The sequence below is a fragment of the Galeopterus variegatus genome, unplaced genomic scaffold (genome assembly GCF_000696425.1).
Source record: "Galeopterus variegatus unplaced genomic scaffold, G_variegatus-3.0.2 Scaffold1337, whole genome shotgun sequence".
Lineage (NCBI taxonomy): Eukaryota > Metazoa > Chordata > Mammalia > Dermoptera > Cynocephalidae > Galeopterus > Galeopterus variegatus.
In genome coordinates, this window is record NW_007727448.1 from 370,569 (window position 1) to 382,109 (window position 11,541).

General features: G+C 41.0%; 1 protein-coding gene across 2 annotated transcripts in view; it reads right to left on the reverse strand.

The window, feature by feature from the left end:
• Positions 1-11,541, reverse strand: part of LOC103593392 (unconventional myosin-XVIIIb-like) — a 145,007-nt gene that overhangs the window by 100,985 nt on the left and 32,481 nt on the right. For both annotated transcript variants that reach the window (XM_008576355.1, XM_008576354.1), the window contains exon 8: positions 4,606-4,758. In XM_008576355.1, the coding sequence (XP_008574577.1) occupies positions 4,606-4,758 (153 nt within the window). The remainder of the gene's footprint in view (positions 1-4,605; positions 4,759-11,541) is intronic.

The following is an 11,541-nucleotide window of genomic DNA, read 5'->3' on the forward strand; positions in this document are numbered from 1 at the left end:
CGACACGCACAACCAGCCCAGCGATGACCACCGAGCTGCAGCAAGACAGGCCCCGGGTTCCTGAGCTGGGGTGGTGGGGAGTGAGGGCTTTTGCCACTGCCCCCTGACATCTGCACCCAGCCTGGCAATGATCAAGCCACCGCTGGAAGCCCCCTGGTCTCCCCTGTGGAAATAAGGGGAGTGTCACAGGCCTCAATCCTGCCCTTTCTCCTTCCTCCTTCTTCCATCTCACTTCCTTCCCCCTCCCCTCTCCCTCCCTCCCTCCCAATTGCTCTGCAACAATATCATGTAATTTTAAAAAATAATATTAAATAAAAAATAAAAATTAAAAAAAAAGAAAATTGAAAAAAAAATAGTTGGAACTAAGATCTGTCATACTAATATAACCTCACTTTTAGTTTCCTCATCTGCAAAATGGGTGTATCACCACTGAACCTGAAAGGATGTTTTGAGGGATATATGAAGACTATATTTCCCAAATCCTGGTCCTAAGACCAGAATCAGGATCCCCTGATATGATTGTTTAAAAATGTAGATTCTGGGTCCTAATCCAACCAGATTTAATGGAAAAAAATTTAAAAAAAAAATTCTGGGGGCTGGGATACAGAAATCTGTGATTTTTAATGGTGTAGCTCTCCGATGTGCAGCCAAGTTTGAGGATCCCCAAGACACCAAAGAAAAGACTGGTACCTAGTAGGTGCTTGGTAAGTGTTAACAGGGCTCATATGTATTAGGCAATCTAAGTTCCAAGGATACAAGAATATCATCACTCACAGCTTCCAGACATGTATTGCTGCGTGCCTTTGGGTAAATTATTCAACCTCTCAGAGCCAATCTCCACATTAGTAAAATGGGTCAAAAATAGGAAAAAACAGGAACATCCACTTCCTAGGTTCATGGCGAGGATTGTCTGAGGTGACATGCTTACTGTTTTTAACCCAACCTTATCTACAGGTCTCATCAATCCGAATCAGCCCCAAGCTTGTCCTTTCTCACCTCATCTCTATCAACACCTCCCAACCCAGATGACCACTCCCTCTGGCCTCGAAGGTTGCATTAGCTTCCTAATGGAATCCCCCCATCCTCTCCACAATCCATTCCCCACACAGAAGAGCAGTCCTCTGAAACCTTAATCATATTCTGTCTCGCTCTGCTCAGAATCTCCCAATGGCTTTGTACCACCCTTGGAATAAAATCCAAACCTTCCAGGCCTTGCAATCAAACCTGTTCTGTTCCCTGCCTGCTTCTCCTTCTCCCAGGGTAGTTGAGCTGACCGCCTATGCTAAAAGAGACCCACTGCAATTCCCTATTCCAGGACTTTGTTTATTTCCTTTCTCAGCCAAATTAAGGTGTGGAATTATTCTATTTATTTGTGTTATTGTTGGCTTGTCTTCTTTTCCATCAGTTGTAAGTTCCCCGAGGATGGGTACCATCCCTGTCTTACTAACCGTTGTATTTGTCTCCAGCATATCACCTGACACATAGTAGGTACTGCATAAATGTCCAATGAATGAATAAATGAATGAACGAATGGAATTGCTCAGCGTCATACCCAGCACTTAAGAAGCAGCCAGCAGCAAGGCTGGCTCCCTCTCCCTTCCTCCTGCTGTCTGCTCTCCCTGCCTCTGTCCCCGGAGCCTTCAGGCAAAGGAAAAATACTGCACATCGGAGAGGAGATGCAGCAACTCCCAGTGTCATCACTGCTTTACTTGATTAGCTCCAACTCTGGTATCCAGGACACGTGTGCTGGGAGCCAAAGCAACTGTACCCTGACCTCTGGTCCACGCCATCCCATCCTTATAACAATTTCCATGACAACAGCAATGGAAAGCCAAGGCTGTGGATTCCCTTTGATAGGAGCCGGATGCAGAGACGGGGAAGAAGGACTTTCAGAAGAATGAAGCTCTTTGATTCAGCTCAAGGCGCCTTCATTAAATACCACTATTTCCCAAGAAAATACATTTTAACCCTGCAGAGGAGAATTCTCATGAATAAAAAAAAAAAAAAAAAAAAAAAAAGGAAACAAAACCACCGACAATGGTTTCTTTGCAAGAATATTCACCTGTAGGGGAGGGGAGGCTTTAATGCTGTGGTATTAGAAACATTTTGATGGAGGATGGGCAGGCACATGACCCTTTATCAAGGGGATTTCATGAACTGAAGGTACCTGACCCCTGGCTGCGAGCTCAGACTCCTGAGCCGACCAGATGCAAGCCAAGAGGCTCAGGGTCTCCCACCCACCTGGTTGGCCAAACAGGCAGGAAGATGCAATGTGAGGGAAAAGAGCCACCAGCTTCTGTGTTTAGAATCACAAGCTCTGGACTTGAATCCCAGCTCTGCCACTTATCTGCTGTGCTATCTTGGGCACACTGCTTGGCACCTCTGGACAAAATTTCCCCATCTGCAAAATGGGCACAATATCACCTCTCCTCGCCTAGAGGTATCAGGAGGATTAAGTGAGGGGGTGATGCTGGTTTTCTGACACAGCCATGAAGAGAATAGAATGACCAACCATTCTGGTTTGCCTGGAACTCAGGGCTTGCCCAGGACCCAGGACTTTCAGCGCTAAAACCAGGAAAGTCTTGGACAAGCCAGGATGGTTGGTCACTTTAGAAGAGAATGACTTGATAAAGGAAATGGCAGAGTACCACAGAAATTTCTAGATGGAAGGGCCCTTAAATGTCTTCGGGTTTCACAGCACTCCACTTCTGTGGTGTTCTTTCCAAAAGCCCATCAACTTGGTCTAATGATGAGAAAAACAGACAAACCCAGATTGAGGGACATTCTATGGGATACCTGGCCAGTACTTCTTAAAACTGTCAAGGTCATAAAAAACAAGGTGAGACTGAGAAACTGTCCCAGACCAGAGGAGACTGGGCACGCATGCCAACAAAATGCAGTGTGATGTCCTGGGTTGGATCCTGCAACAGGAAAAGCGCATCAATGGAAAAACTGGTCAAATCTGAATCAAGTCTGAATTTAGGGTTTTTTTTTTTTTAAAGGCATTTTAGTTTAGCAAATAAGCTCTACCTGAAGTGTTTCATTTTATAGATGGAAACTGACACCAGAGACTGGAAGTAGTGGAAGCTCTGGGACCTCTGTTTCTAACCCCTGGTGCTATGCTCTGCTGCCTCCTGCTGTCTTCCTGGGGACCTGCTGACCATCATGAGCTACTTCTCCAGAAGGAGGAGAGAAGAGCATCAGGATATGTGGGTTTCAGGCCTGGCTCTGCCTCTGACTGGCTGTGAGACCTTGGACTCTCTGACCCTCAGTTTCTTCATCTGTAAGATGAGTTGAACAATCCAAATTGAATTCAACAAAAATACATTTACTATGTGCAAAGGACTTGGTGGGCATCATCAGAGTTGACTGAAACACAGTTCCTGCCCTCGGGAAACTTACAGTTTTGTTGGGGAGTCAGTCTAAAAAGTACAGATTACCTATCTGAGTTTCTGGGGATAGCCTGATGACATAAGACCAGTGAAGGAGGAGGAAGGGATGGCAGCCTTCCGAGAGGGTGAGGTGATCAGCAAGAATGGCTGACCCAAGGGAGGTGTGTGACTTAAAGGTAACACTGAGTGCAAGGCATAGCACTCCCAGGGGACCTCTGACCCGAGCCTCCCCCCGCCAGGGTGTTTTCAGCTCCCCATGGGGACTTGTAGCAAGTCCTGAGTCCCTGCTACATCATTTGGCTCTGAGTTCTCTCTCCCTAAGGCTCCCACCACCTTGCAGGATCAGCTCACACCTCTCAACACCAGCCACCCTGGGCCATGTGCCTGCAGCTGGCACAGCCCATGTGTATCATGTCTCCCAACGTCCCCAGCTCCTGCCTTGGCCTCACCTCCCATCCACCCCCAGACCTGCTGCTCCAGTCCTCCTCTGGGGCAGCCAGGGGTCATGGAAACTGAAGACCAGGGTTCAAATCCTGACTCTGTCACTTTCTAGCTGTGTGGCTTTGAGTGGGTTGTCGCACCTCTTTACCACCCAATCATCTCGCTTATGAAATGGAGTTGATGATCCTCACTTCACTCAGCTCTCCTGAGAAGGCCATGCAACAACAAGAGAGGGCCCAGTACATGGTGGGAGCTCCAGATAGTAGCAGCCAGTGGTCAACATCATGTCTTGATCAATGTCATTAGCATTCTAATAGTGCTCATGCCATCAAATGGCCATTGTCTGCTATAATTATTGCTGCTGTTAGGAGTTGGTTTTGCATTATTAGCACTATTACTATTTTATACCCAGCCCTGGTGGTCAGCAAGCACACATGTGTGCACATGTACACACACACACACACACACATGCACACACACACACTGTACTCAGCCATTCTGGCCAGGGGCCTGATCTGCCCAAGCCCTTAAGACAGACACATTCTGCTTCAGCTCTTAAGAAGGGAACAGAACTCCTCAGTCCTTCATAACCCCCTCCTCCTCCCTACCACTCCCACTAACCCTCTCAGACCTGACAATGTCCCGTACCTCTCTGCAGGTCTGTGAAAGCTGGAGGTTGGCTTCATGGTCCCACCCATACCTGGGGAAAACCATTCTTCCCGGCTACAGCATCCTCCCCAGCCCAGATCATGAAGGGATCCCATGAGCCCACCTGGCTGTGCACTTTCTCCAGCTCCTCCTTGCTGACTGATGTCTTGCCATCCTCCATGCTCCCCAGGAGGAGCTGCACGTCTGACAAAAGTGCGTGAGTCCTCCTGAGGTCCCTCCGAAGACGCTTCTCCACATCAAAGTCCCGATGGCCAATCTGGAAGCCAAAGGAAGGCTCATGAGTTTAGATGGCAAAGCAGGGGCCAGGGTCTACATTCTCTGGAACCAGCCTCCCCGGGTTTAAATTCTGCCTCTCCCACTCACTCTGCATGACCTTGGACAAGACCCTTATCACCAAGCCTCAGTTCTGTCACCTGCAAGATGGAACTGGCACCAACCACACGGGGTTGCTCTGAAAATTAAATATGTACATAGCAGAATGTGTGACACAGAGAAAATGCACCAAATATACGAGATGCTATTATTACTGTTATCATAGTGGGTATGGATCCGAAGTCATTCCACCCCATCTTTTGTGCCCAAGTCATCAATATAACCTCACCTCACCTCGTAAGAGCCTCCATGCCAGGTGAGTCCCTCTGCTGCTGGCCAGGCTGTGCTGAAAGAAGTCACGGCAGCCCTGGATGGGCAGTGACTGGACAGGACATGAGGGGGCTTCTGGATGGTTACTAATGTCATTGGTCTGGGTGGTATTTGATGAGTTTATGAAAATTGACTGAGCTATACATGTGTAATATGGTGTACTTTTCTACATGTATGTTAAACTGCAGGCTGTACATGCGGGATATAGTGTGTTTCTCTGCGTGTTTGTTACATCTCAGCAAATAGCAACTGTGTTCCTTCTGATAATCTAAATCAAGCTTTTTTGTCTCATGAGCCAGTCTCCTTTGCCATTTTAAGGGCAGGAAGATGAGATCATTTTCTGCAGAGGGACTTTATACAGAGGTGACCACAATCCTTCACCTAGAATACTGAATTTGCAGACGACAGCTATCCAGTGGCTCCTGACAAAGTCATGTACTGGACTGGGCACCAGGAGGGTGACCTCAGCCTTTTTGACAACTCCCAGTGGCCAAGGATACAGGTGAGACAAAGCAGAGGAGGTGCAGAATTACATTGGGGCCTGATGTGACACTTGGGCAACCCACGCTGATTTTAAAAAACAGCAGGTTAGTGTCCCTGAGAGAAACTAACAGCCTGTTTCTTGGAGTCTTCAGAAGACCGTAGGAAAGAACATAGCACCATCAACCATGTGGGGAGTTTAAAGAAAATGGGGTGCAGGTACCTCAACACTGAGGTTTGTTTTCTACATACCTAAGTATATGTGCCTCCTTGCCAAATACTAACCACTTCCTTGGATGCTCAGAATGCCCTGAGATATTCAGAAAGTATGTGGGGCTGAGAGTGAGGTGGCCCTGGCTTGACCTTAGGTGGCAGTGGGAACCTTGGCAGAGTCACCCCACCTCTCTGAATCTGAGTTTCCTCGTCTATAAAAAGAAAGGTTAAAACAAAATCCCTGTGCTCGCTGTTGAGATAAGCCAAGGATCAGACATGATAATGGATGGCACGGCACTTTGTACCCTGTCAAGTGCCTGACAAATATAAAGGATTATGAGTGTTGTCTGATGACCTGGAATGTGTTCTAAAGGTTAAAACAAAATCCCTGTGCTCGCTGTTGAGATAAGCCAAGGATCAGACATGATAATAGATGGCACGGCACTTTGTACCCTGTCAAGTGCCTGACAAATATAAAGGATTATGAGTGTTGTCTGATGACCTGGAATGTGTTCTTCTAGATTTTGTATTATCATTTCTCCATCACTGGTTTTGAATTATTTGAAAAATGAGTTGGTTCTTAGAATATGGCTTCTTTTTTCTCAGATGTATTTCTTTGGTAAGTTTAAAATGATTGTCTGTGATATATATAATATACTACTACATATATTATAGATACACATATATTTTATATATACATACACACGCAAGGGTACTTCAAAAAGTTAATGGAAAGGTCCATATTATCTTTCAATTATATTTTTCCATGAACTTGCTGAAGTGCCTTCATATGTCTCTATCTCACCTGCTGAACTGAGCTGAGGGCTGGGCATTGTGCCAGGCTCTTTGTCACATGTTATTGCATTTAACTCCTGTGACATTCTCTTAAAAATAGACATTATTATTATTGCCTTGATAAAAGTAGTAATAGATTACAGTATGGAGAGCTTTTTAAAGTGTCATATACTATTTTAAACACTTTGTGGATTCAACACATTTAGTTATCATGATGAATCTATGAGGTGTGTAGGATTATGATTCCCATTTTATAGATGATGAAAAGGAAGCCTTCAGGGGTAAAGTAATTTGCAAGTAATCACATAGAGTAAGTGACAGAGTTGGAATATGAACCCAGCTCTTTCTGGCTGGAAAGAGGTAGTTTTAGTAAAACACACCTTGGGAGAGGTATGTTTTGCTCTTTAATTTAAAAAAAAAAAGTGTTACAGGAACTCAGAGGAGCATCATCCAGCTCAGGTTGGGATGGGACTGGGAAGTAGGAACTAGCTACTCCTAGCTAGGAAAGGTGCAGGAAGAGCATTCCGGGTAGAAGTCATTGCATGGGCAAACACAGAGAGCTGAGAAACCATCTGGTATATGCACTTCTTGGCATGAGGGTACAAAACCTCGGGGTGGAGGCAGATCACAAAGTGAGAGAAGTTACCCAGGGCTCTTAAGTATGTATTGTCATGGGGAAATGGAGGTGCAGCTGATAAAACTGATAAAGAGAGGACGAGTGATCTGTCCAAAGTCAGACTATTGCTAAGAGGTTATGCAGGGATTTGAACCCAGGCAGCTTGGCATTAGAACATAAGTTCCTAACCATTGCACTGCAGTGCCTTGTGGAACTGCTATCTAAATCCAGATGAACTTATTCTACAGCCCAGATTTTTACCATGATTACACTCAAACAGAATGCTTTGCACCTTTCTTTATTTTATGTCTGCTTTTGTTCTGCACACATTCTAAAGTTCCTCTAATTCTCCTGTGGATCAAGTTGGCATCAGGAACATTCCCTGATGTTGGCACTGGTCATGCAGTAGAGATGGCTCAGATTCTGCAATTTTTACTGCCAGAAAGCCCCTGAAAATGCTGGCACCATCTCCTTTCCAGAGAGAGCATTGTAAACAAAATTCACAACAAAATCTCAGACCAAGTCATTCTCTCTTTCATAATGAATTGCTAGAGGAGATAGGAGGGGGAAAAAAAACCCAACAACAAAAAAATCCCCTCATTAGCTCATTAGGTTAATGGGAAATAAATGTCATTCTGGGAGTTCCCATTTTGCAGTACAAAGTTTCAGACTGGGATATAGATAGCGAATAATTAACTGATAAATCTACATGATATTTAGTGTTGTTGTGGGAAACTATATACAAACTTTAATTGTTTCACCATTTATCACAAAGGCAAATCATCTGGGATGATTGTTAAATGTCTACTGTCAAGTAGGTCTCTAAGCACTATTAAAATATGATCTGGGAATGCCATTGGGAATAATCAAGCCACTTATTAAGAATAATCAAGCCATTTTACAGATGGGACAATTGAAGCTTGGAGAAAAAATGTATGTTGCTGAAGGTTGCACAGCAAATCAATGGCGAAGCTGGACTGCCTGATAACACTATGAAAAAAAGATGGTCAATGAAAATATTGTTTTGTTTAACTGGACCTTATCACTTTTAAGCATCATGGTGTCAGATTTTTAAAATTACAGACATTCAAATAATATAGATCTTATTTCAAATCCATCAAGGGCATTAACTAACTATATGATCTGGGGCAAGTTGCTTTACCTTTCTGAGCCTCGCTTTCATTTATATGAGGGAAATAATAATATCTATCCCAGAGTCTTGTGAAAATTAAAGTATGTTAGAAAAAAAATTATGGTTAAGTACTTATCTTAGAATTTATGAGTAACTGCTAAAATAATAGAAGTATAGTTTGTAGTTTCTGAACCAGCAGTAGAACAAAAGGGAACATAGAAAACATCAATCTATCCAAAAGTAAGCAAGAAAAGCAAAGAAAAGATACAATAAGCCCATAAATACTCAACACAAAATAAGAGAATACAAATAATTGCAAATATATCAGTCATTATAATAAATGTAAATAAGTTAAATTCTCTTATGAAAAGTTACAGACTAAAATATTAAATTAAAATTATCCAGCTGTATAGCCAAGATATGGAACCAACTTAAATGTCCATTGATGGATGATTGGATAAGGAAAGTGTGGTATATACATACCATGGAATACTACTTTACCATAAAAAAGAATAAAATACTCCTGTTTGCAACAACATGGATGAACCTTGAGAAACAGATATGGAACCAACCTAAATGTCCATTGATGGATGATTGGATAAGGAAAGTGTGGTATATACATACCATGGAATACTACTCTACCATAAAAAAGAATAAAATACTCCTGTTTGCAACAACATGGATGAACCTTGAGAAATTTATGTTGAGTGAAATAAGCAAAGTACAGATGGATAAATACCACATGTAATCACTCATATGTGGGCAATAAGAGAGAAAGGAAGGAAGGAAAGAAAGGCCACAATATTGCGGTGGTCTTACAGAGGGCAGTAGCATTCCCAGGGTTGCAAAGTGGATTGGGTGGGAGGGGTAGGGGGAGGGTGATTAGGGGATAACTGGGTGGGGACACAGGATATAAAAGCAATTTCTGGTAATTTGTATCTCATAAATATTCATAATAATAACTAAGTAAATAAATAAATAAATAAAATTATCCAGCTGATTAAAGAAAATACATGAACAAACACCAGCACACACACACACACACACACACACACACACACATTTGTGAAGGTTGAAAAGGAAGGGATATAAGAAGGTCTTGCAGGCAAACTAAAAGAAGTTAAGTGGAGTAAAATAAGGCAAAACTCATTCACAGAGAAAAGAGAGACACTATATAATAATCAAAGGAAAAATCTTCCAAGGAAACAAAACAATGCAAAACTCTGACACACTTAAATATACAACAACAAAATACATAAAGAGAAACTATGACAGAATTATTATCAAAACTTGGCAAAACAATCATTGTAGAAATGTAATAGGACTCTCTTAGAAACAAATCAATCATACAAAAGCAAAGTTAAAAGGAGGTAATTGTTAAAAATATAATTCATATATTTTAAAACTTTTTCCTTATGGTTTATGCTTTTATCTTTGCATATAATATTGAAATTGCAAAATTAACAAGCTTGATCTATTTATCATGTATGTAACCCTATACCTCATAAACAACTACATTCTTTTCCACTCAATAATTTATTAAACTTGACAATAAACTGGGGCAACAAAGAGATATCAACAATTTCAAGGAAAAATATTATGCATTCTACCATATTATCTGTCCAAAATATCATCAAATTTAAAACTAACAGTAAAAAGTTACTTCAGATAATCTCAAATGTTAATAAACTTGAAACTCAACTTATAAATAACTTACAATTTAAAGGAAGAAAACACAAAAAACATGACAAAATGCTTAGCATGTAAGGATGATACTAAAACAACAATTCAAGGTGAATGTATTATCTTTTTTTTTTTTTTCCTTCTTTTTGTCTTTTTTACTGACCGGTAATGGAATCTCAACCCTCGGTGTTGCGCCCGCAACACGCTCAGCCAGTGAGTGGGAACCGGTCTCCACATGGGATCCGAACCCTCGGCGGGAGCGCCGCCGTGTCCCAAGCGGCGCACTCTCCAGTGCGCCACCGGGCCAGCCCTGAATGTATTATCTTAAATGTACTTTAAAAATATGTTAAATGAAATAAAAAATATTGAAAATGAGTTAAAATTTTCAACACGAAAACTGAAAAAAAGAACAAAAGACTAAACCAATGGAAAAAGGAGGAAAAAGAAACAAAGATAAAGGCAGACATTAATAAATACAAAATAAGGAAACAATAGAACAAAAGATGGTTCAACAACAAAAATCTCATAAGTAAACATTATTATGATTGAAAAAGTAAACACTCTGATACAGTAGTATTTTTTACATCATACAAAATTTTCTCAAAAAATCTTTATGCCAACTTATTTACAAAGTTAGATGAAATAATAAATGTCTAGAAATATATTCATCACAAAAATTCACCTAATGAGGAAGGGAATAATATCTAAATTTGTGTTCAATTATGATAACAGAAGTTTGAAACAGTAGTCAAATTCCTACCCTATCCTCTAAAAGAAATTAGATCCAAATGGGTTTACAGTCAAACTGTACCAAATCTTCAAGAACTACTTAGTCCAAGTTCAGAAAAGCTGCAAAATCATTTTATGTGGCTAGTAAAACACTAGAAAAAGATGGTATAAGAAAATAAAAGTATAAACCAATCTTACTTATGAGTCTGGTTTCAAAGATCCTGAATAAAATGTTAGCAGTTCAATACAGCAGTGTATTAAAAAGCATATGACTGAGTAAGATATACCTGGTATATACATCAGGATACACTTTAATATCTAAAATATACTACATTAATAGATTAATGAGATTAGTCGTAGGATTTCCAAAAACCTCAGAAAAAGCATATAGTAATATTTAACAATCAAACATTATTATTTGACCATGCAAACGGAAATGAAAAACGAGCTGGAGTAGCTATTCTTATATCTGATAAAATAGACTTTAAACTAAAAACCATAAAAAGAGATAATGAGAGTCACTACATAATGATAAAAGGATCAATCCATCAAGAAGACATAACAATCATAAATATATATGGACCCAATGTCAGAGCAGCCAGATNAAAAAAAAAAAATGAAATTATCCCATGTATTTTTTCAGACCACAATGGATTAAAATTAGAAATCAATAACAAGTGCAATTCTGGAAACCATACAAACACATGTAAATTAAACAGCATTCTACTTAATGACATACAAACACATGT